The sequence below is a fragment of the Platalea leucorodia genome (genome assembly GCF_965183815.1).
Source record: "Platalea leucorodia genome assembly, chromosome: 11".
In the NCBI taxonomy this organism is placed as follows: Eukaryota; Metazoa; Chordata; class Aves; order Pelecaniformes; family Threskiornithidae; genus Platalea; species Platalea leucorodia.
Window position 1 is genome coordinate 4,563,375 of NC_138833.1, and position 22,969 is coordinate 4,586,343.

General features: G+C 51.9%; 1 protein-coding gene across 1 annotated transcript in view; it reads right to left on the reverse strand.

Moving 5' to 3' along the window:
• Positions 1 to 10,906, reverse strand: part of LOC309596412 (rho GTPase-activating protein 7-like) — a gene marked incomplete at its 5' end in the record, with an annotated part of 58,258 nt that extends 47,352 nt beyond the window's left edge. The window contains one exon of the mRNA XM_082324592.1: positions 10,792 to 10,906. Coding sequence (XP_082180718.1) covers positions 10,792 to 10,906 — 115 coding nt within the window. The remainder of the gene's footprint in view (positions 1 to 10,791) is intronic.
• Positions 10,907 to 22,969: the final 12,063 nt, after the last annotated feature.

Genomic DNA, 22,969 nt, shown 5'->3' on the forward strand with positions numbered 1-22,969 from the left:
AGCCCTGGCCTCAAATGCAGCAAACTAATTGTGTTTCTTCTCAGCTCTTGTGCTCGGCACATCGCCAGGGTGACGAAAAGCAATGAGAAATAAATTGACTCAAAACTTGGCTGGAGAGCATCAGCAAACAGAGGGTTGAAAACTCAGCTGGATTTATTTTATAGAGAGGCAAAGGACAAGAAATACAGTGTTATTCCCAGTTGTGGTCCTGGCAAACAGTCCTCAAAGCCCACGCGAGAGCAGAGCTGCCGGCGAGGCCGGGCAGCCGCGGCCCCAGCGGCTGTCTGTCAGGGGAGCATCGCTGGGAAGGGACGACATGACACTAATTCATTTTCTGAAAACATTCACTGTAACACTTCCACCTCCTGCCCAGAGAATAGAAAATGTTTTACATGGAGCGATAAAATAAAAGCCACCATCTGACATGTAGACACTTAATACCCTCCTACAGATCCGTCAGAGTTACTGTAGGATTTTTTCAGCATTACAAAGCAAGCCTTCGGCAAAGGCGGGAGCTGAAGCTGGCCCAGCTGACGGCCGGAGCAATGCCAGGATTGCCCCAGCACGGGGGCACCAGCCCCCGCGGCTGGGGGTGCTGCCGAGGGGCTCCAGCCCTGCCCAGGGTACCCGGGCACAGCAGCAGCGGGGTGGGAGAGCAACCGAGGGGTCGAACCAGCTGAGACAGCAAACACGTGCTCAACCTGTAGCCAAAAATCTGCTCCTGCCCTGGGGAGGACGGGGAGGACCCGGGAGCGTGGCTGAGCGCCAAAGCCTGGAGCAGCACCCGCTGCCCCTCTCCAGCCCCTGCTCGTGCCAGGTGCCGGGACAGCCACCCCGCTGCTGCAGGCTCACGCACCCACTGCAAAGGTCTCCTCCTCTCGCCTCTTTTCCTCCCGGCAAAGAGATCACTTTGCCATTACTTTTCAGGAAGAGGCATCAGTGCTCAGGGTGACTTCTCTGATGCTGATGTTTTCCCAAGGGCTGACAGGCTTTCCCCACCACGACACACTGCTGCTGCTTTCCCACCACCCCATCCATCCCCTGCGGGAAAGCCTGCGCCTGCCCTGCCTGCGCACGCACGGGCAGGGGTGCAACCTCAGTGGCGAGCACTAAGGGTCCTGGTGATCCCTGTGAGGAGCCTCCAGTGCCCTCTCCTGCTGCCCTGCCCACCCGGGCTGACGCTCACAGTGAGACACAGAATGTTTTATCTGACGAACTAAAACCTCCGTTTCTTGGCCAGCACGTGGAATTTGATGACTAATGACCCGTGCGACGTACAACAAAATAAACCCCACGCACGTATATCCATGCACAGGGCAGGGCGCGGCTCCCCGCTGGAGGGGAATCCCCTGCCCTGCCTGGGACCCTCACGCCGTGCTGCGGCCCTTCGAGATCAGGCTCTGCTGTAGCATGAAATGCCCCACGTGTCATGGGGCTGCTTAAGCATTCGGTTTAAAAATTTCTAATAATAACTGCATTTTTTTTTCTAAATCCCAAACAAAATCTATCACTGTAAAACTTTCTGTTTTCTGCCTGAATGAGCACAGCCAGAAGCAGCACATCCCAGGTGGGAAGAGCCAGACTCACATCTTTGCCGTTCCATCCCCCAACACAGCTCATGCCCTGTTTTCCGGTAATAATATTAAAGAAATAGAAGAATCAAGGAAAGAAAATAAACCTCCTCCTACCTGCCATGGGGAGAGTGAACTGCAACGTATCGCTGTCCTGTGCAGAAGTTACTCCTGTGTCCCTGCAAGCGAGCAAGTCCTGCCTGGGGCGACTGAACTCCAACCCCGTCTGCTCGGCTTTAAGCAGGACTGCCGAGATCCCACCCAGGACGGGGTGGAGAATCCTCCCTGGGAAAGAGCAGCTCGGTCACAGCCCCCTCCAGCCGCTCTTCGCATCGCGGCGGGGCTCTGAGATGCCGTTTCCTTTCTCTTTCCCTCGGAATGCATCCGCAGTCCCGTCGCCTGCCCTCTCACATCAGCATCAACAACCCAGTTTGCAACAGGGATTGAGTCTGACAGTGCCAAAGGTGTGGGTGGCAGGGGCCCCAGCAAGAAATACTGTCAGGACCTAAATGCAGGACACATACAGTTTAAATCAGCTGTGGGACAGAGAGGAACGAAACGCACAGAGGTACTCGAAGCACTAGAGTTACGACAGTGAGAAATCCTCGATAAACTGGAGCGTGGCCCAGCTGAATGAGCTCAGTGCAAAGCACGCTGCCGAGGGCTACAATGCGGACGCCACCCCTGACGCTCTGCCGAGGTTTGCCAGAGGCAATGGGAAAAGTATGCTAAATCCAGTGCTCTTACGCTGAAACCCTTTTACACAGCAAAGGTTATTTTCTTTAAAACAATCTCTATATTGAATTCACTTGGGTTGGAGAAGAGGCAGCCGGTCAGTTTGAATTTATTTCGTCTGTACGGCGAGGGCAGCGGACTCACGGCGAGACCGGCTGCGGGAAGGCAACCGCAAGCGGGTGAGGAGGCAGCACCCACCTCCAGGCCAACCCACCTGCGCGCTGGGCAGTTTGGGGTGCCACTGGGTTTTCGGGCAGGTAGGGACTAGATGATGCTAGTAGCACATTTGGGCGTTAATGTGTTTATTGCCCACCACGTGCATTTATTCCGTTTTGGACCTATTCCCTCTTCATTTGAGACCGAACTGCCCAGCACCAGGCAGTTGCCACAGGCCCAGGGAGAGCAGCGGATCCCTGGCTTCCACCGCCCCAGCTCGCGTAGGGGAAATATTAAATTTACAAGAACGGTGGAGAGACAGAGGGAGAAGGCAGGTAGCATACAACAGCAGGCATCTCTGCCATTCGTGCTCAGAGACCAGATCTGATCCCTGGTCTCCGTTTTCAGCTGCTCACAGTGCACAACAGACGCCTGACGGGGCACGAGAGCTCATTACTAATTAACTCTGTGCCGCACAGTCTTGCACCAGGTAACAAGGTTAAGCACTAAGGAAGGAAAATCCAAAAACGTTCCAGGTCCTCGTGGCTGCCAGACATATATAGCAAACTGAAATAACTCCTGATGAGTTTCTAGTTGGAACACGCTTCTGCATTGTTTGTGGACGGAGACATCCAGACATGGGTCCTGGTTATCCTGACCGGGATGTGGTTAGGATAGCCACGGACTTCAGCAAGGTACACTGGTGTGATGAGAACAGAAATTAGCTTTTAATTGCTTTTAAACTAGGATGTCTGAAAGAACAGTCTTTTCTGACTCCAGAAATCAGAGGAAACGGAGACACAAGCCTCACGCAGGGCACCCCCGGCTGACTGGGGGTGGCACCACCTGGAGAAGGCAGTGTTTTGCAGGACGCTGGTACCTGCACCACTGAACCCAATGAATGCAGTGATACAGAAAAGAGAATAATTACTCTTCAGAAGAGGAGCAGAACCAAAGCCAAGCTTTGTGAGCAGTCCCACCGCCTCGGGCTGCTCCCCGCTGCCATGCAGCTCTGGGGCTTTCCAAGCCACATCTCCCGCGCTCTCACGCAATTAGCACTAACGCGAGGAGACCTGGCACCGCTGACTCGCCAGGGCTGGGCCGGCGGGACACCAGCGCTGTGTCTGACCCGTTGGGTCTCTCCTAGCCAGCCCCCGTTTCTGCAGAGCTGGAGGGGACCGTCCCGTGGCTCCGTGCCTACGTGTGACGCCTGCGCCTGGTCCCCGGAGGCAGCCTGACCCCGGCTTCCTTCCCAGCCTCTCTGAACTCCCGGGCCCTCGGAGGAACAGCACCGCGATATTTTTAGCCTGTTTACAAAGACAGAGCAGTACATTTCTGCGCAGCTTGCAGTGAGTGAGCACAAGTTGTGTAGTCGGCGGGTCAACTGGAAGCCATCTGGGCAGCAACACAGCAGTGGTTTGCCTGGGTAGATGCTGGCTTCAGGGAAGGAAAGAGAACCAGAAAGAGCACCAGGAGAACAGGACCATTTTGCCTTTCCTTTAGTAAACGTTTCTTCGTCTGAAGCTCCTCCAAGTGCCAGGACCCGGCTCTGCAGGAGCAGCGGCACCACGGGAGCACTGCAGGCTCCTGCTGCTCCCCTCTGTCATTGCTGGAGACCACGAGGTCAGAAGGAACCGCAGGAATCCAGTAGCTGGATCTTCTGCGTGGTCTCCATTTATCCACAGCATTATCCACTTTACCAATTTTTTTTTTTTTTATTGCGATGCTTGGGCTAAGCACAGCAGCCCAGAAGCAACTGCAAAAGTTGTCTGAAAAGTAACCAACCTTCTTCAGCTCCTCCTTAAAGTCTCCTGGAGTTTGCGCGCACACATCATGTTAGTGTTTTGGCCATCCTGTCATACGCGGAGCAGCATATCATCTTCCCCTTTCTTTGCAGACCTTTTCAGGGTTGCTGATACCCATATATTCACATCTTAAATACTTTTTAATTGGAGTAGTATTGTCATATACGTTGTTTGCATACAGGTGTGCCTCTGTAGGCTTGGAGTCCCCACGCCTCTGCATCTGGCCAGTGCTGGGCAGAGGACACCAGGTAGGTGCCACTGGTCCGGTTCAGTATCAACGCACTAAAGCTCATGCTGTAACACCAGTGAATGCCCTTTGTCCCTCTACCAGCACTTACAAGTGGTGAGGTTTTGTTCCAGTTAGCAGGTTTTGGTGCGGACAACGTTATAGTCTCGTCACCAAATGCCACTTCAGTCCTGTAACACCTGCCCGTGTTGCAAGGGACGGGGGCCGCGCGTGGCAGAGCGCTGGCTGATGTTCATCGCGCTTCCCTGCCGCCCCGGCCCTCAGACCTGAGCCTCTCCTTAAAGGTACTGAAGGGTGTCTCCAGGCTTCCAGCTGGGTACACATCAAAACCTGCTCCGCTCTGCAGCCAGGAGACTCAGTCCAGGTAGCCATCGCTTGCTCTTCTTCACAGAGTACGGGCAAGCCGAGAAGCAGCCAAATTAGAGCTCTTACATCTGGTGCAGAGTAGTAAATACTACCCACAGCTCTGTCCCTTATGTTTAGGAAAAACCCACCCGTGCTACTTTCTCACAGCCCAATGTAACTCGCGTGCAACTGTCTGTTCTGGAAGGTCGGCCGGGTCAAAACGAGTCAACACAAGATGTTTCATCTCAAAGCAGGGCTCGGCAGAGCTGTGTGATCAGACAGAAGCCCAGCAGAGGCCGGGCTATGGGTGGCCGATACGTACGGTCAGGAAAGGATGTCTTGGAAGGAGGCTTGAGCCAACACAAGTCTCTGGTGGTGACTGCAAGACTAGAAAGGTGGGGAAATCTCAACCCATATGGAGGTAAATCACCCTACAGTTGCTAAAAAATACATTCAGAGGCCCTGGTCCTAATGCTCGTGCAGGGAGAGCTGGGCAGTTCAGACGTGCTTGGTGCTGTGCTGAGACGAGCGGGAGCAGCGCGGGCTCAGCCCAGGGAGAGCGTCTCTCCCCACTTGCTCAGCCAGCCATGGCAGAGGTCTGCCCTGCTCAGCGAGAGCCCCAGGAGCCACTTCAGCAAGAGGGTTCCTGCTGGGAGAGGAGGCGGCGACCTGGGTGAGTGAGGGGACAGCCTTGTCCCGCTCCTGGGTATGGATGGCTGCCCCTGCAGCACCCCGAGCATCTCCAGCCCAGGCCAGGTCTCACCTCCCTGCCACTCCCACCGGGCATGTTCGGGGCTCCACGTTAGGGCTCTGCAACGTGCCCTGCTGCCTACAGAGCTGCTGGCACAGCGAAAAACGCTGCTCCTACCCCCTCTGTCCTGTACAGGCAAGGCAGGAGAAGAGAGCACCAGCTCACGATGCAAATATAAAGCCTGTAGTGACCTCCCTGGAAGACAAAGCAAGCTCTGGCGATGCCTGTGGGGGAGCTCCCCCCATCCAGCGTCTGTCAAACCCCGGGAGAGGATCTTGAGCGTTCAGCGCTGCAGGCGCGCTGTGCAGAGGCAGCGCGGGCAGGGGGATAAGCGTTTCTGCCCGGCCCGGGTGGGCTGCGTTAGCCCGGGGACGGGGCTGGGCCAGGTACTGCTGGGGGAAAGGCAGGCAGCACCCACAAACCAGAGGGAGCCCTCCCCTCCAGCCAGCGCTGCCTCCCAGCCACCGCCCTGCATCAGGGATGCAGCACGGGCTACGGCACGCTTCATTTTTTTAGGATTACATACAGCTTTGCCGGTCTTTGGGCAGAAGGGGAGGGACCGCTGTCTCCCGGGATGCTTGTGACAACACTGCAAAATATTTGTCAAGGCAACTGGCATTCTGGAAAAAGCCCCTGAGAGACCAGGGGAGGAGAGACAAGGGGTGCACCTGGCCCCCCCACCCCTTCCCAGCGTGGCAGACGGGTATCTCGGTCCCTCTGCTCCTGCGAGCCCAGGGGAGCCTCCTGGGAGACCCCCGGCACGGAGCACAACCTGCCATCCAGGGAAAAGGAGAGGAGCCAGCCCCAAACATGCCACTAAATCTTTGCTTCCCAGCCCTTCGTACTACGCAGCAGTTGGACCGGCAGAAAGTGACTTGTTTCAAAAGGCTCTGGCTCGTCTCCCCCTCGAAAGCTCTCGGCGTGGTTTATATTATGTCCCAAAATAGAAAAAAATGGTTGAAAGTGCGGCTCGCTGCAGGAGTTTCTTCCCTTTCCAAATGCAGCCCAGAATTACTTTGACAAAGCAAGGAGTTTGTCATGCCTAATTTTCCCCCATCTTTCTCTAATGGGAGTCTATCAAACACAGTATATCAAAAAGAATTTTTCTCCTCTGACGAATAACAGGTCGTGTTTGATATCTACAGAAATTTGAAAAAAATGAAGCTCTAACCCATATCACCAACAACGGCACGCGTACCAGCACAGCCCTCGGGACAAAGGCCTGCGCTTCTGGGGCTCGTGCTACGGCAGCAGGGAGCAGCTCTGGCCAAATGAAGTGCCAGAACGGCTGTTGTGAAAGGCTTAGTAGAATTGAAATACCTTAAAGAGCAGAGGTCCAGATTGCCAAAAGCCCATTAGCTCGTGTTTGGAATAAGAGATGATTTCTATGGATTTTTAAGATAGCTATAGCTTGGGTTTTTAAGAATTACCTAAATTGTGTCACCCCGGCAGGGGATAGGCTGAGTTCAATCAGATGCATGCACTTTTTCATAGGAAACTGTTGAAAGAGTCTCTATTTTTGATGTGATATTTTCTAAAGCAAAACATATTTTTATATACTATTTCTCTCTGTGTGTGTGTGTGTGTGTGTGCGCATTTATATGTGTATATTTTCCAATTAATATCAGGATTGCTATCTTACAACTTCTTTCTGAGAAACACAGAGTTGCAATAAGCTCTAGTCCTGAAGGCTGATGCTTGTGATATGCTCCAGGACCAGAAGTGGGAGTTTGTGCCTTTACACGACCCGAGGACAGAGGGATAACACAAACCTTCCTGGGAAACAGCAAATACCTGCACTCTGAGCTCCTCGAAAGGCTGAGCCTTATTCGTACCATCTGGAAGAGCTGTAATCGACGTTCTGGCTATTGTTTTACAGAAGAAAGAGACCATCCACCCGGCAGAATTTGTGTTCCTTCAGCCCCTCAGTAACATCCATGCTCGATATTCCTACTGCCCAGCACCTTTTGTATGCACTTGCTAACACACAGCCTGAGCGCTTGGAGTATAAGCCTTGTGGAGAGGTAGCTGGACAGTTAGGTGGACAGCTAGAGGTATTATTTTTGACATGCTAGGAAGGCTTCCTGAAAAACCATGCAGGTTCAAGCTCACACCTTCCTGTAAACACCAAAACTCAAGAGGAGCCCAGGACTGGCCCTTCGCTTTCTCAGCTCAGGCTGATTCCCCGAGCAGCAGCCACCCCAAAACCCCAGTTGCACCGACCACACCAGTCCCAGATTTCCCAACAGCATCGGGTAGAAGGAAAAGACAAAAAGAAACCTTTAGAAAATGGGCTTTGTGGCAGTCATTCCTAAGAGCTTTCCAGTTATGCTTTGGCTTGTAGATACCAATTACACTTCAAGAAACACCAAGGAGATACTAGAGATGCTGGTGTTAAGAAGTGAAATGGGAAAGTTGCAGGGTCAGCACCCTGAAGGCGGGGTCAGGCTCTCGGATCCCAGGAGCCCTCTTGGGCTGATCTAGTGTGGTTATTTTAATTTTTTAACTTTTTAAAGACAAATCAATGTTAAAGTCAATAAAAACAATCTGGTGTTGTTATTTATTTGTTTGTTTTTAAAGACAAGACAACATGAAGGTAAAAATCTGGACTTAGCCAGGGAAGCAAATTGTTTCTAAGGGTTTCTGCCATGCATTTGCATCTGTCAAGGATGAGAAGTTCTTGGTGCCAGCCAAAGAAACCATTATATATATTTTTTGTCCAACAGCTGCAAGTGGCTGTTTCCGTATGCTTGCACTACGCAGTATACCAGAAACCTTCCTGCAAAGCACAGGCGCCAGACAAGCTTCTCGGGGGCTGTAACCACGCGTGTCCCCGCGTGATGCTTGGCACCAAACCCACCCGCCCGCTCCTCCTGGGACTCGCCCGCTTCCCGGCGGCGCTGATCAAGCAGGGCTGCGGCACAGCCACCCCAGTAGCTCCTGCTGGGTGTGCGGCCGCCCCAGTGGCTCCGCCGGGTGTGCAGCAGAGCAGTCTGCTTTTGCGGGGCACCCGCCCAGCCCCGGCAGACATTAAATGGGGCAAAATCCAGGCACCCTGGAGCAAAGGTTAGCTCTTGATCTCAACTCTTCACAGTATGATGGGGGCAGCCTTGGATTTTGTGCAAATACACAGAACAGTTGGGAAGCTCAGATCTAAAGTCGAAAGCTGACCTTCCCCACGTGCTAGGGGTTGGCTTGACCCAGGCTTTGGTTTAGCTTCATGGCTGTAACAGAGCCACTAATATTCGTCATGGAGTACCAGCAGAAAGAGCCCGGGCAGAGCTTTGCTCTGCCTTCACACCGCTCCTCAGGATCACCCGCTCCTTTACAGCCCCCCTCCCGCAGGTGTCTGTCCTTAACCCCGGTACTGCTCTGACGGGCACAGAATTCCAGACTGAAAGGATCAAATTGGAGATTTCGTGTTTCACTTGTTTTAGTCAAGCTGATCCCCACTACCTACTCTCTTATTTTTGCCCAAGTTGTTCATTAGAATCCTCGTGAACATCAGCAACACCCAAGAGCATAACAGCAACATAACGGCATAACAGCAGAAGGAAGAAAATACGAACTGGAACAGGAGTTCCCTATTCAGCCTCACATCAAATTAGCTCCTACTGCAGTCAGTGCAGGCAAAAGCTGAGTAATGGATTTTTTTTACCCCCTGTCCACTAAAAGCTTTGGAGTTCTGTCCTGGTTTTGGCTGGGATAGAGTTAATTTTCTTGCTAGTAGCTGGTACAGTGCTGTGTTTTGGATTTAGGATGAGAATAATGTTGACAACACACTGATGTTGCAGTTGTTGCTAAGCAGTGCTTACACCAGCCAAGGGCTTTTCAGCTTCCCATGCTCTGCCTGGTGCAGAAGGAGCTGGGAGGGGGCACAGCCGGGCCAGCTGGCCCAGACTGGCCCAAGGGCTATTCCATACCGTACGGTGTCATGCCCAGTATAGAAACTGGGGGAGTTGGCCAGGGACAGCGATCGCTGCTCGGGGACGGGCTGGGCATCGGTCAGCAGGTGGTGAGCAATTGCATTGCGCATCACTTGTTTTGTGTATTCTTTTATCATTATTATTATTTTCTCTTCCTTTGCTGTCCCATTAAACTGTCTTTATCTCAACCCACGGGTTTTACTTTTTCCCACCCGATTCCCTCCCCCATCCCACGAGGGTGGAGAGGGTGAGCAAGCGGCTGTGTCGTGCTTAGTTGCCGACTGGGGTTAAACCACGACAAGTTCAACTTAAAAATAACCTCAGCACTGCTTTCCCGTGCTGGGCTGCCCACAGTAGTTGTTAACAGGACACGACAGTACTGTGTGCACTCAGAGATGCTCTGGAAAGGTTTACCTCCATCACACCTGGGTTTATCCAGAACTTCTGTATTGACTTCACTCTGAAAATCTGCCAGATCTGAAAGCAAAGCTCTGGAAGAAACTCCTTGTATTCACCTACCAACTATTCCTCACTGCTCCCAAGAGCGTATGTGTTTTTACCACAGTATACCAGGCTTAAAGTCCCCAAAGCTCCTTCCAGCAACATCGCTGTTCTGGAAGGAGGTTTTATTTAGCGTGCATTTCATAAGCACTGATTTCAGCCTGCCGTGGAACGCTGACACTTCTCCCCAAGGAACAGGCCAGCGGCGTGTTAGTCTGTGCACTAAGTAGTTTCTCGGAACGTGAATTTTTGCTGTATTGTCCCAAGCTCTTTATGCATCGTTAGCCAAAAGCTGGTATCTAAGGGAATATTTCTTCGCTTACTCCTTCAGGCTTATTTCTGGGCTTGTCCTCACAAGTGCTTGCTTTAAGCACTACTCGTGCGCCTCGAGAAGAGGCTGTTGGGCACTGCGCAGCTGACCGACACCTTCGTGTTTTAAAAGGCCTCCGAAACTCCAGCCAAAGAACAACATAAATACTGAAAGCTAGAAATCAAATTGTAGATAAATCTGAAAATTTGCAGCTTTATATACAAACCAGCAGTTCAAAAAACCCACTTGGTCCCACAAGTGAAAAAAGCAGCACAGGTGAAGGTAAGCACTCTGGTGCGACATGCCAGCACGACACACAACACAGCAGCATTAAAAGGAGCACATTTGCCAAAAAAGTAGAGGTATTTTTCATTCCTTGATCAAGGCCATAGCCCTGATGTTTGACTCACACCAACACAGGATTAAATATGCCTTTGGACTGACCTGCAAGGCGATTTTCCCTCGCGCACTTCCAGAAGCCATCCCACGCCTTGCTGGTGGAGCCCCCGGGGTGGTCGCTGAGGCATCGCCTCAGGCGGGGCTTGCCCAGTGCCTCCATCCTTGCCCGTACGGATCCAGCGTCTCGGAGAGAAACTGCAGCACGTTAGGACCACAGCAAAGCCATTCTCCCAGCTTTTGCCTCTTAAGCGGAACTGGGCAATTTTCTGCACGGGAGAAGTCTGCAGGCAGTTCATGACCATCCCTCTGGCAAGAGGGGAGCAGAGCCCGGGGCAGTGGCCCCCGCCGGGGTCCCCACCACGGAGCTTGGCCCAGCGCTGAGGCTCGGCTCCCACCTCGTATAAACACGGCCGTTCCCTACCGCGCAGGGTAATAAATAAAGCACGAGGCTACGCGTGTTTCTGGGAGCGCCGTACCTTTGCATTCCCAACGGCTCTGCGTTAACCGTCTGTGTAACGGCTCCCTCCTCCTCTCGGAGCTTGCTGATTTACAGTGTCTGCGCGGTAGGTCGCGTGCCTGTGACTAGTAAGCAGTTGTTTGGGATGTTTTTTTGTTGGGTTTGCAGGGTTTTTTTTAATATTTAATTTGAACAGAGCAGCCTGGTCTAGAAGTGGAATGGGATGTTTCCCCTGCGTTGTGGGCTTAACCTGAGTGAAGGTTTTGTGGAGACCTTTCCAACAGAAGAGGTCTCCAGGACTCAGATTAATCAGTTACCAGAGGAACATCCTCAGAGAAACCCTGCTCCAAAGGCACTTCTCTCCTGTGCTCTCCACTCTCTAAGCGGCGACGGGGACATACAAAAATCCTCTGCCACATACCCATTCAGTTACATGCCTGGGAATAGCGCCCACATAAGTATGTTCTGACAAGAGCACGCTGGAAGAAGTAAGAAGCCCACCCAATCATTAAATTCAGGTTCCCTCCCCATTTGGGATGCGAGAATGAAATAGTTTTACAATGGAAGCCACTGCATACGTACAAAAAGCAAATACGTGACACGTAGCTCAGCACTGATGAAGCTCCTTGGCAAAAATCAGTCCTGGAAAAGAAATTAATGGGGAGATGATAACTTCAGGCTTCATCCACCATTTCTATTTCTGGCAGCAGGTTTGGGTCTGATATCTCACGGGAAGGAGTTTCCATGGTATTTGTTGAAGCGAGTTCAGCGCACAGCAACCCTTACCGGGCTGCCCCAGCACGGACATCACCGACGCGCACGCGCCTGTACCTCAGCTGACAAATCACCAAACCCTCGCAGCTGGATGCTCCTCACCGAGCATCCGGGGGGTCTGAGAGCACCACGGAAGTCTTTAAAGCGGAGTCCTTAGGTTGTGGACTGATGCTGCAAACCTGCATCCTGATCAAGACAACTTAACTGATGTCCCTCAGTGGAAGAAAATCTGAGGACTGGAGGTGCAGTTGCTGACGGGCTCGGCGACTGCTCGGAGGCTGCGAACCGCAGCATTAAGCATCCCCTCCTCAGAGCCGCTGCCTGATTCAGACCTGCAGAGCAGAGCAGACCGGGTAGTCCTCAGCCACGTGTAACGCATTTGATACGACAAACTTACATGCATAGCTGATTTTTTGGCCTGTATTTCTAAGACACTTGGAGTTAGTATCATGTCGAGGAGAAAGCACTAAGTATATGCTTCCATTTCAAGAAGTTTTTTTGGTTTTGGGCAAATGCAATCCCCAGATATAACCACAGGTGTATCTGGGCCACGCAGGCAGCCGTTCCCCACTCCTCCCTGCCAGGGAAGCGCCCGGAGCAGCGAGCTCGTCCTGCACAGGACGGTTTGCAGACACCTCCCTGGCCGCATTCAGGATGCATTACAGGGAATTACCCTTCCACGAAGATGAGACTTAGCGTGATGAAGGCATTTAGATTTAAAGCCGACATAAGCAGCCACCTGAAGAGTGATGGCAGACACACACATCGCAACTTGTGCAAGAGGCTGGTTTCCATCCCCGTGAGCTGCGTGGGGGGACACAGAGACACCCTGAGCCCTCTGAGGGCAAAGCGGAGCTCCTCGCAGCTGGGGCCATCACACAGCCCTTAGGCACGGCTGCTGCTCGGGGAAGGAAAAAGCATCACGAGCAGCTGGGACAGAGACACAAAGGAACAAAATTATGTTCATTTCGTTTTGCTTGATACGTTTAATGTCACCTCCCACTGGAGTTATGCTGGCAATGCTTCTAACCAAACGCAGAGCTTTTTAATATTAAAAAGCTGTTAAATGCATTTTGTGCCACCTGCAGAGCTCTGCTTCAAGCCTGATCCTGGGGAAGTGTAGTTTTCCTTCTGCTGATGAGAAAAGGTCGGATGAGTTTTAAAAGGGCAGGAATGGAGGAATTCTGGTCACCGCTGACGTGCCTCCTCCCCACGGCAGCCCTTCACCGAGAGAGACCCATAACGTGCCATGAGCCGCCGGCGGCAGCTCCGTGCAGCCCCTCTGCTGCGGGCAGCGCCACGGGCAGCACCGGGCAGCGCCACGGGCAGCACCGGGCAGCGGGCAGTGCTGGCCGTGCTGGTGCCCGCGCCGGGGGCTGCGTGCCGCTGGGCTGTCTCCCACAGACAGCCGACAGCTCCCTGCACGGGGACAGCCAGCGGTCCTCCCGAGGGCGCGGAACGGCCTTCGGTTCTGCTGCCTCTAAGCAGCCCCAGCCTCAGCAGCGCTGGCACGCTCCTGCCGTGCTCTACAAACTCGTTTTGCTTCGTTTCATTTTTAACTTGATGCCTATGAGTCTGTGGCAGTCACCTACAATTTCTTGGAGATATTGCAGCTGTAAAGAAGAAAATCTGTTTCATAAAGCCAAAAAAATCAAGAATGAGCAGTCAGCCTATTCACATAAAGGAACTAAAGTACCTCCCGTTGTCTCCCTCTCTTAAACATGAGGCAGGCTAGAAATAAAGTTGTGGCTAGGAAAAAGCAGCAAAGTAACTCACATTCCTAGAGGTTTCTCACATTCACATCTCCGCCTTGGGACTCCTGCAAGGGCCAAAACAGTTCCCAAAACATCAGGCCATTTTGAGATGAAGCAAACATCCTCACTCAGCAGATGCATTTAGGTAACGTTGGCATTTTTAAATTATCCAGAACGGTAAAACAACATATTTGAACAAAAAAAAGCCAACAACTTGTCATTAGAGTCACTGCAAAAATAATCTGAACCTGTCCATAGCATAAAAGGCCATGATAGAACGGGTTGTATGTAACCATTTAGCATCTCCCTTGTGGAGAACTCGAGCGTTTGTGCATCTGGGTTTCCCCTGCACCCGAAGGAGACCGTGGGTGTGATGGTTTAGCTTGAGCTGGCTGCTGATGGTAACCGTGTTTTGGATGCTGCCACTATCTCTCAGAAAGATTTAAAGGGGTGTGTGAGCATGTGCATACTGTTAAAAAAGATAATTAATGACTTAGCAGCTAAGGTTAAACTTGAGTCATTCTTTTGCCCAAAGAGACAGCTTTATTAGCCAGCACAGAGGAGTATTTATTCACAGTTAAATAAAAAATATACAGTTTGAAGATAGGCGGCTGGGCATTGGCATCAAAACATGCTGATAGTCTCCAGTAAGAGGGATGTCTCATTTTTCTTTACATGCAAGATTTGGCCATCTCAGCTGCTAGATACCCACGTAAGAGCTTTCCTTCCCATCTCTAGTCTAACAGCTAAAGCTGTCCTTTCCCAAACCAGACCACGCCAAGGGAGAGGTTTCACTAGCAGAAGGAGGTTATAACTAGATCAGACATCCCTAGTTAATGTTCACACTCAGAGCAAAGAACAAACCTGCTATCTGTCGTCCCTAACATTATTCACAAATACCATGGTGATAAAAGCAGCCTGTCTCTCTCTTACCCCAGTCGTATTCCTGTGTTACAAACAGCAACACGGAGGTCGCTTCTTTCCTCCTCGAGAGGAGCGTTCAACCAAGATTTTAGGATTAATTATACAAGGCAGGAAGAAACAGCACTGTGTTACAGAATGGAGACGGATATATCGGCAGTTGTGTTTTCCTGGGCAAGTCAGCTGTCGCGTCTAAGGACTGCCTTCACAGAGCAATTGAAGTAGCAATTACATTCAGTTAAGCCAGTCTGAAACATCCATGGGAAGGCTTTGGTCACCTGTTGTAAGCTTATTACACTGAAACGAATCGATGTCCTCCTGCACTGCGGGTGCGACGCCAGTCACCCAGCCGCCGGCTGTCCGACGGACGCTGGGACTTACCGCCCTCCGGACAGACCCGCCGCACGGTGGGAGCGGGCTGGGGCGCTGCACCCGTCTGATTGCTCAAATCTGTCTCCTATTTTGGATTCATTGCTTCCAAAAAACACAAGCCAGCACATGCTGTCACCTCTCTGCCAAACCAGGGGGACGGCGGGCATCAGCAGAAAGCCTGCGGAGAGTTGTGGGACCTAACGTCAGAGTCACAGAAAGGGCAGAAACCGGCAAACGGTCACACACAGGCTAACGTTCCCATTTCTTCCCAAGCAAACACATGCTTCCCGGTTGGCAAAGGCGAGAGACCTTCAGGGAGCAACGAGTGAGCACCGAGCTACCGAGCGCAGCAGCCACAGCCCTCCCAGTTCTGGTGCCTCTGCAGGGCCGCGGCGTTCCGCAGCAGGGGAACGGCAGACCTGCATTAGCTTTACTCTAGGGAGCACATAGCCTGGGGCATTGATGGTTGGAAAAGGAGTCTGAAAAAGGCCCAGGGCCAGAGCTGCTAAAGTGAGGAGCGGGCTCAGCCCGGCCGTGTGAAAAGCCCCGCTGGCACGGTGAACTTGCAAAGGTTTGTCTCCCTGGACAGCTGAGCTGCCGTCCGGAGCAGATGCTCCCCTGCTTCCCATAACCCTTCCCTCTGCTTCCTTCTTCCTTCACTCGGAGAAGTTTATGTTACTTATTACGTTCCCAACATAGAGAACCTGGCAGTAGCGTAGTTAGTTGTAGTTTATACGAACAAAGTTTCATTTAATACCTTTGTGGAACAATTGTGGAAATCAATGGAGTTCCTACAGCGGAGCCCGCTGAAGCCAGGGTACTCACGTGATGGACAGCTGGGTGCTCATCAACTCTTATTTTTCAGCCAACTTGTTCTTCTGACACCCTTAAGTTATGGATTTCCTTTTAAATTATAACTGTCATATAGGTTTGGTTATTTAAAATTTTGCTTTACCATGATTGTTTTGTGGACGATATGAAACTTTTACACCAAGAGAACAGCAGACAGCCTTCCAGTAGGGCTGGGGGTCTGTGCCAGCACAGGCATTTTCACGCTATTTTAAGCATTTGCAAGTTGTCTCAAGCCTTAAATGATAAAAACACCAAGTAGTGAGGGCGTGCTGAACTCAGTACTTTGCTATTCAGCTAGCCTAGTGGGAACACGCTGGTGCAAACATTGGAACGTGAGCACCAGCCGGAGGCATTGCCTTCGGCTGCCGCCACGAGGCATTTGCCGGGCGTTAACCAGAACCGCTGGATGCGCGCGAAGGCGAGACCCAGGCGCTGCTGCCCTAGAAGGAAAGGTATTAGCTACAGCCAGGGCGCTGTTACGGTGAAGGAACACAGATCTGCTTTCATAACAGCGCCGGGGCTGAAGGTGACAACAGATGACTTAAAAGGACCGACGGCAGGTTTTGCAGAAAAAATTTAGAGGTTTAAGGAAGATTTTATTAAGCCTAAATCACTAAAGAAAACTTGTTTGAGCAGTTTCACTTCATCACCCTGCCAAGGACAGGGTTTGTGGGGAGGAGAGGTACATATTGCCCAGCGTTACAGAAGAGCCCATCGCACGTCCGCAACACCTCCCTCTGCTCTTTCAGCCTATTACGTGCATCACGTCAGGCTCACAAGTGCTTTTACGGGCACCACTGGACAAATAATTCATTTGTACGTGATAGAAACACAGCCATACCAAGCGCAGGGGGCACCAAAGGGCATTTAGTCCCGGCTGGACCAGCTCGCCCGCCTACAAACCCCGCTCACCCCGTCGCAGCCCACCCCCAGGCTCGGCTGCAGCCCGGCTCGGCTGCAGATGCTGCGAGGAGCGCTGAGCTCCAGCTGGGCCAGACCTGCATTCAGCGAAACGCTTAGGGGCCTGATGGGCGCCGGGCTGTGTGCGCTGCCGGGGCCAAGCTGCAAAATGCAGCGCTGCAGGCGCTCAGCCTCTGCAGGCTTTCGGGAGTGTCTCCAGGTGAAGATAAGAAACGGGGACAGAAGCGGCCAGAGCCACAGCGGCCACTCCTGAACGCGGAGGAACAACCAGGGACGTGCCGGGGAGAGGCTGTGCCCCGCAGAGCTGCTCCGTGGGGCGTGAGGGAGTCACCTGGTAAAAAAACCCAACACGTTTTTCAAAAAACAGGGATTGGAAAGTAATGTTTAAAAAATGAAGGCACGTTTTCCAGCAATTTACCGAAAGATTACCCATAGCCAAGTAGCAGGGAAAGCAGAGTCCAGAGCCGAAAGAATGATTTCTTTAATTTATTTTTAAAATAAGATGCTCTCAGTTTCCCAGGAAATTCTCTAAAAGGACAATATTGTGCCAAAAAAAATCAGCTTCAGTTTTCATAGTCGCAGAATGACACATTTATAAGCCTCTACAGGCTACAAATAGACCGCTCAAGAGGATCACCACGTCTCTGAAGACAGAGAATGAAGAGCCGTGAAACAAGTTATTAGAGCCTGAAAAAGATATTCCCTTCGAGTAAAATACTGTTTTTGTATGCGTGGGAGTAGGAGAGGGTAGGACAGCAGTCTCATATTTCTTCAGAGAACACAGGCATTTGAATGAAATCACGAAAGATACTATAAAGTAGAATCATATTTCAAATAAACACGTAAGTGACAAGTGTTATTTCAACACATCTAGTTTCGTATCTGTTGAAAGAGCTGTTAAGAAGTCTCTCTAAAAGCGCTGGAATTTTTTTGCTCCAGCAACACTTTCCATCAGCGCGAGCTGCAGTGGCTGGGCAGGAGGCTTTTAGGTGTGACATTTCTTTTAGCATTTTGTTGATACCCTCTGATTTGGAAAAATCTGTTCCAATTCCTACAATCCACTAACTAAAGTGACTAGAGACCAGTAAAGTGTTAATCAAATATTGCCAGGAGTGCCTGAAAGCCTTACTGTGCCATCAAATTGCATTCTAACACAAATTTTTTCGACGTTAAACTGCACGTCCCAAACGTGAGAGCCCACGAAGCGTGAAACCCAACTTTACCTTCAACACTGCATCTGTTCGTGAAAGGTCATCTCCACGCCAGTGTTTCGCCTTCCAAGAAGCGAAGGCTTACCCTTTCCTCCAGAGCCGCCCCACCGGTTTACGCTCACGTCGGGCAGAGCTTGCTGGCAGCAGGACCATGAAGAGCGGCACGCACCGCGCTTGCCCATCCTGCAGCAGCTGCGTGAGCCTTCTCTGAAGAGAAATTAAAGACCTTTTCTGTAAGTCACGTCAGGTTTCAGATCACACGCTCAGGAGCAGGCTCATTAACGAGCACGTGCTGCCGTCGGCTGTCGCGGCTCTGCCTGTGCCGGCGGCCGAGGTTCCCCGGGGCCAGCTCAGCACAGCAGCCCCGTGCCCGCGCCTGCGGCGGGCTGCAGGCACGCCCCAGGGCTGCCCCAGACCCCGGCGTCCCTGGGAGCGCTCCCAGACCCAGCAGGTGTCCCAGAGCACTGCCTAGGCTGGATAAAACACAGTTTAACAACACTTAGCAAACGTATTTGAAAATAACCTTAGAACTAAGCTGAGATAGGTTCACTTCTTCAGTGGTTTCAGCCTCCCCGTGAAGCCCACCTGGAACCAACCACCACTTCTAGGAGGAAGAGTTGCAGAAGCCAGCACAAGCTAACAGATGATCGCTAACATGGTGACCGAAGCAGGTCTGGATGTCCGTGCTCCAGAAGAGCTAGATCAACCTCTGCCGGTACAGATGGGGGACGTGCACATTTTCAGGGAGAAGCTCTAGGACTGGCGTTATAGCTGTGACCCCTATTGCAAACACATCGCTTGCAGTAAAACAGTCAATCAAACAAACTCTTGCTCATCAAGCTACTGAAATGTAAGTATTCTTTCTGTACAAGATATTTAATAATTCTCCCTGAAAGTTAGCAAAGAGTTGACAAGAAGCCTGTGACTCAGCGGGTGTGTGCTGCAGAGACCCCCCGCACAAGCGAGACCTGCAGCTGCCCCAGCCCGGATTCGCTCTTTCAGTCCCAGAATCTCACATTTTTAGTCCCAGAATCTCACATTTTCAGTCCCACACACCAGTATCAGTCACCGCCTGCAAAGGCGACAAAAACTCTGAAAGAAAAATGAGAAATCTCGGAGAGCGGCGGTGGGATTCGCTCAGGCGGGTGGATGTCGGCAGCCACCAAGCACAACCCGGCACTGCCACCCCGCTGCGGTACCCGCGGGGCCCGGCCCCAGGAGCCTGCCGAGATCCGGGCCACGCTCCTTCGGACTCGCAGGCCGGCACCGAAGGTTTCGCACGGCGCTGTCTGGGCGTCGCAGCAGAGGCCATGGCTGCTTCACCGGGTTCGCGTTCCTAGGATCCAGCGCAGAACCAACGCCAACCAACTTCTGCAGCTGCCAGCGCACCACGGACCAGGGTTTGCTCCGGCAGCAGAGGCGGCCACGCAGGTTTCGCGGTGGGCAGCTCGCTTCCGACAGCAGCTGAGCTACTGAAGCGGGGTGGCTCTTCTGTTTTTTAGAAGAACCTCTCGGAAGTATTAGGACTCATATATGTTTACTGGGATGGTTAAAAAACCCGCACACAGTTTTCAGGTGAAACCTTGCTTTCAAAAATGTGTTTTGGTCAAAATTTAAATGCCTCTGATGGCTGGCATATAAATTTAGTAACGGAGATGATGATAAGGACGTGCAGGCTTGAAATAAGGTACAAAATTGTAACAATAAGGGCAATTTCGGTCTCACAAATTATCAAGGGTTGTAACAAATCACTGGATATTTTTAAAAACTAAGGGTAGATTGCTTCCAGGCAGTGGGGGCAGCTAACCAGAAATTCATTAAGGGGAACACAACCCCGTGGGTTATGCAGCGTTCGTGCTGCCGCACCACCACGGCTCCTGCCCCGCGCACCGCCCTGGGCTGTAGCTGGTCAGCCTCTCTTCTCACGCACTGGATCCGACCCTGGACGGACAGAAGGACAAATAAAATCTGTGGAGAGGGCAGCAGATACTCCCGCAGCACGGCGGGAACGGAGAGGAAAAGGGTGCGCTGTCTCCCCGTCGGGGAATCGAACCCCGGTCTCCCGCGTGACAGGCGGGGATACTCACCACTATACTAACGAGGAGCGGGAGTGTGGCGCGCAGGCCGGTTACTTGGCGGGCCCTGCCGAACATGGCCGCCCGCGGCGGAGCCCGCCCGCCCGCCGCCCCTGCCCCGGGGCCGCTGTTCGCCCTCCTGTCCCCCCGCCGCTCTTGCTGCAGGTCACTGCCGTCGCTCCGGCCGCAAGAATCCAACCTCGGCAGCACGGAGGCTGCCCCAACGCCCGGGCAGTGACTGCGCGCCCTGCCTCGGCCTCCCTCAGGCGCGCGAGCTGCGCTCAGGCCGGCTCGAGCAGGAGCTGAGGCCCGCTGCGCGGCTCCAACTCAGCGCTCACCACAAACCTTCCCGTGCCGGGGCCGAGCGCGGGCTTCGGTATTTGCCTTACAAATACACACACGCATATATATATGCATAACGTCTATAGGTTATACACTTTAAAGAACACGTAAGCTCAGCCCCAATACTTATTGCGGCAGCCTCAGTCCGGCATCGCGGCTTTGTTGGTATCAAAGCAAGTCAGGAGATTGCGTGCACGTGTGTAAGGACACGGTGGTGCATCGCATCCACCTCCATGGAAGCAGCATGTCAGAGTCCGAGTTAAGATCTATCTTTAACAGCAAAAAGGTGGAAAAAAATTTTTTCCGGTGAAGATTCGGAAACTTTTCTTTCCCCACACAACCTGCTGTCAATTCTAGAAAACTAGGAAATGCGCGCTGGGAATACTGGGAATACTCCATCGAAGAGACTTCACTTCCAGATTTCACAAGAGCTGAAGGTGGTAAAGGAAAACGTAGAATCACAGAATCGTTTAGGTTGGAAAAGACCTTGAAGATCATCGAGTCCAGCCATAAACCTAACAGTGCCAAGTCCACCGCTAAACCACGTCCCTCAGCACCACGCCTGCGTGACACAGAACGACGTGGGGTGAGCACCCGGTGTCACTGCCGTGGGCACAGGCAGGAGGGGGCTCCCACCCGCCCCGATCAATCCTATCCAGCCGCGGGCAGGGGAAATCACCACGCACCGTGGCCTGCAGAGCCACGGGTGGGAAATGAGCCATTATTGTTGTGTCAGGGTTAATTTGGGGTTTGTAAGTTGATACAGAGGAAGCGGACACGGAACTGAAGCGCAGCCACAGCTAGTGAACCAAACAGCTTAAAATTAATACTACATTAATTTCCCAGGCTGGAACATGCTGTGGATGTTTTGTAACTGCGTCTGTGTGCTAAGGGAGCCTCCCGCATACTGCAATGTTTGCCTAAAGCTCCTCTCTCGGTCTGGCAGCTGGTTGCATTGGCAACTCTCCGCCCCCCTTCCCCGTGCGAGGTCCCAGTACGCAGGAGAAGAGCAGCTGAAAATGGAGAACCTGAGATCACACACCTTTTGTGAGATCCCCAGAGGCCCCGTTCTCACCCCACCAGAGCAAAGAGCAGCAGTATTTGGTGTGAAAGATGCTTATAACATCTACAATACATTCCTGGTGGAAGCTGGAACTGATTTTTTTTACCGTCCTACAGCAGAACTTAATATCTATTTGGCTGAAGGTTTTTTTACTCCATCCTTCTCCATGTGGTCAGTTTTCCTCTGGCAGCAGAATCAAACCCTAACCCCCAAAGGACGTGAGAACTGCGGGACCGAAGTGTCTTCCTGTCTCATGTAGGTCTCAGTTTGAGCTGACAAATACCCATAAAATGCCAGAGACAGTGGGGTGTTAACGCAGAGGTAGTAACGGATTAATTGAGAAAAACTGAAACAGCTACAGCCTCCAGCTGTCAGCTCTACACCTCGAGCCAGCGATGGCTAAACGGCTTCTGAACTGATCCCATTTATAAGTTTATAAGCAAAAGGTCTCATGCTGTTGAAATTCATCACCTCTCCCAGTAGATCAGAAGGCGATGCCAAGCCTCAGCCTACTGCAGGACCTCTGGGCAGGAGGCCCTGCCTGGGAGTCACCCACACCAACCCCTGCGAGAGGCAACTGCGGGAAGGGCCGGCAGCGCAAAGCAGGCTGGTTTCCAGACGATGGGCAACGGTGGCTCTCTTAAAAACTGGCTGCCATTAAATACCCCAAACTCAAAGATTAATCAATTGCAATTTTAAATAAATAAATTTAATGGCCAGAAAAGAGATCAGGTTATTAGATGTTGAACACTTGCAGTTCCCCTGGTACCCACTTACAAAGTACGGAGTCTTACTGACCGTGGGGTTTTTTGTTTGTTTGGGTTGTGGCTTTTTCCTCCCTTATCCTTTCCAGTAAGAAGAGGTGCGCTCTACTCTTGGGGCATTTGTGCAGACCATTAGCTCAGCAATGTGCCTTTCATGAAAGGCAAATCCTTTACAAAAGTCTCTGCTTAACCAGGGGACAAATGAGTAACAGCAACATGTTCGGTGGCAAGAAGGAACAGCGGCACCCATGAGCGGGTTTGTGTTGTCCAGCCCAGCCACGTCAGAAGTCCTAGAGCCGGCTTCAAAACAGCAATTCGGCATTCGCCATACCCTGCGTGCAGCTCTCCAGCGGTGACCTGAAAAGTCTGTCTGAAGAAGAAGAAACTGCCTTTCCCCCTTAGTTTTAAATTACTGCTGTAAACCCTTGCACTTCCTACACGTTCTCTGGGAAATTGTATTGTCTGCTATCAAATGACATGAGTAACTCTCCATGATAGCAAACCAGACCAAAGCCTGTGATATAAAAAGCACATGAACAGATTGCGTCAGAGACAGATCGATAATTTGCATACCTGGGCACGTCTGGGTTATGAAAGACTCATAACCTTTTATACATTTAATACAGCCCCTTCAGAAAAGTGAGGAGAACACTGTATTACTCACAGATTGGAGGCTGATCCCCAAGCTAATAAGCAGCCATAAACCTGTAGATCTTG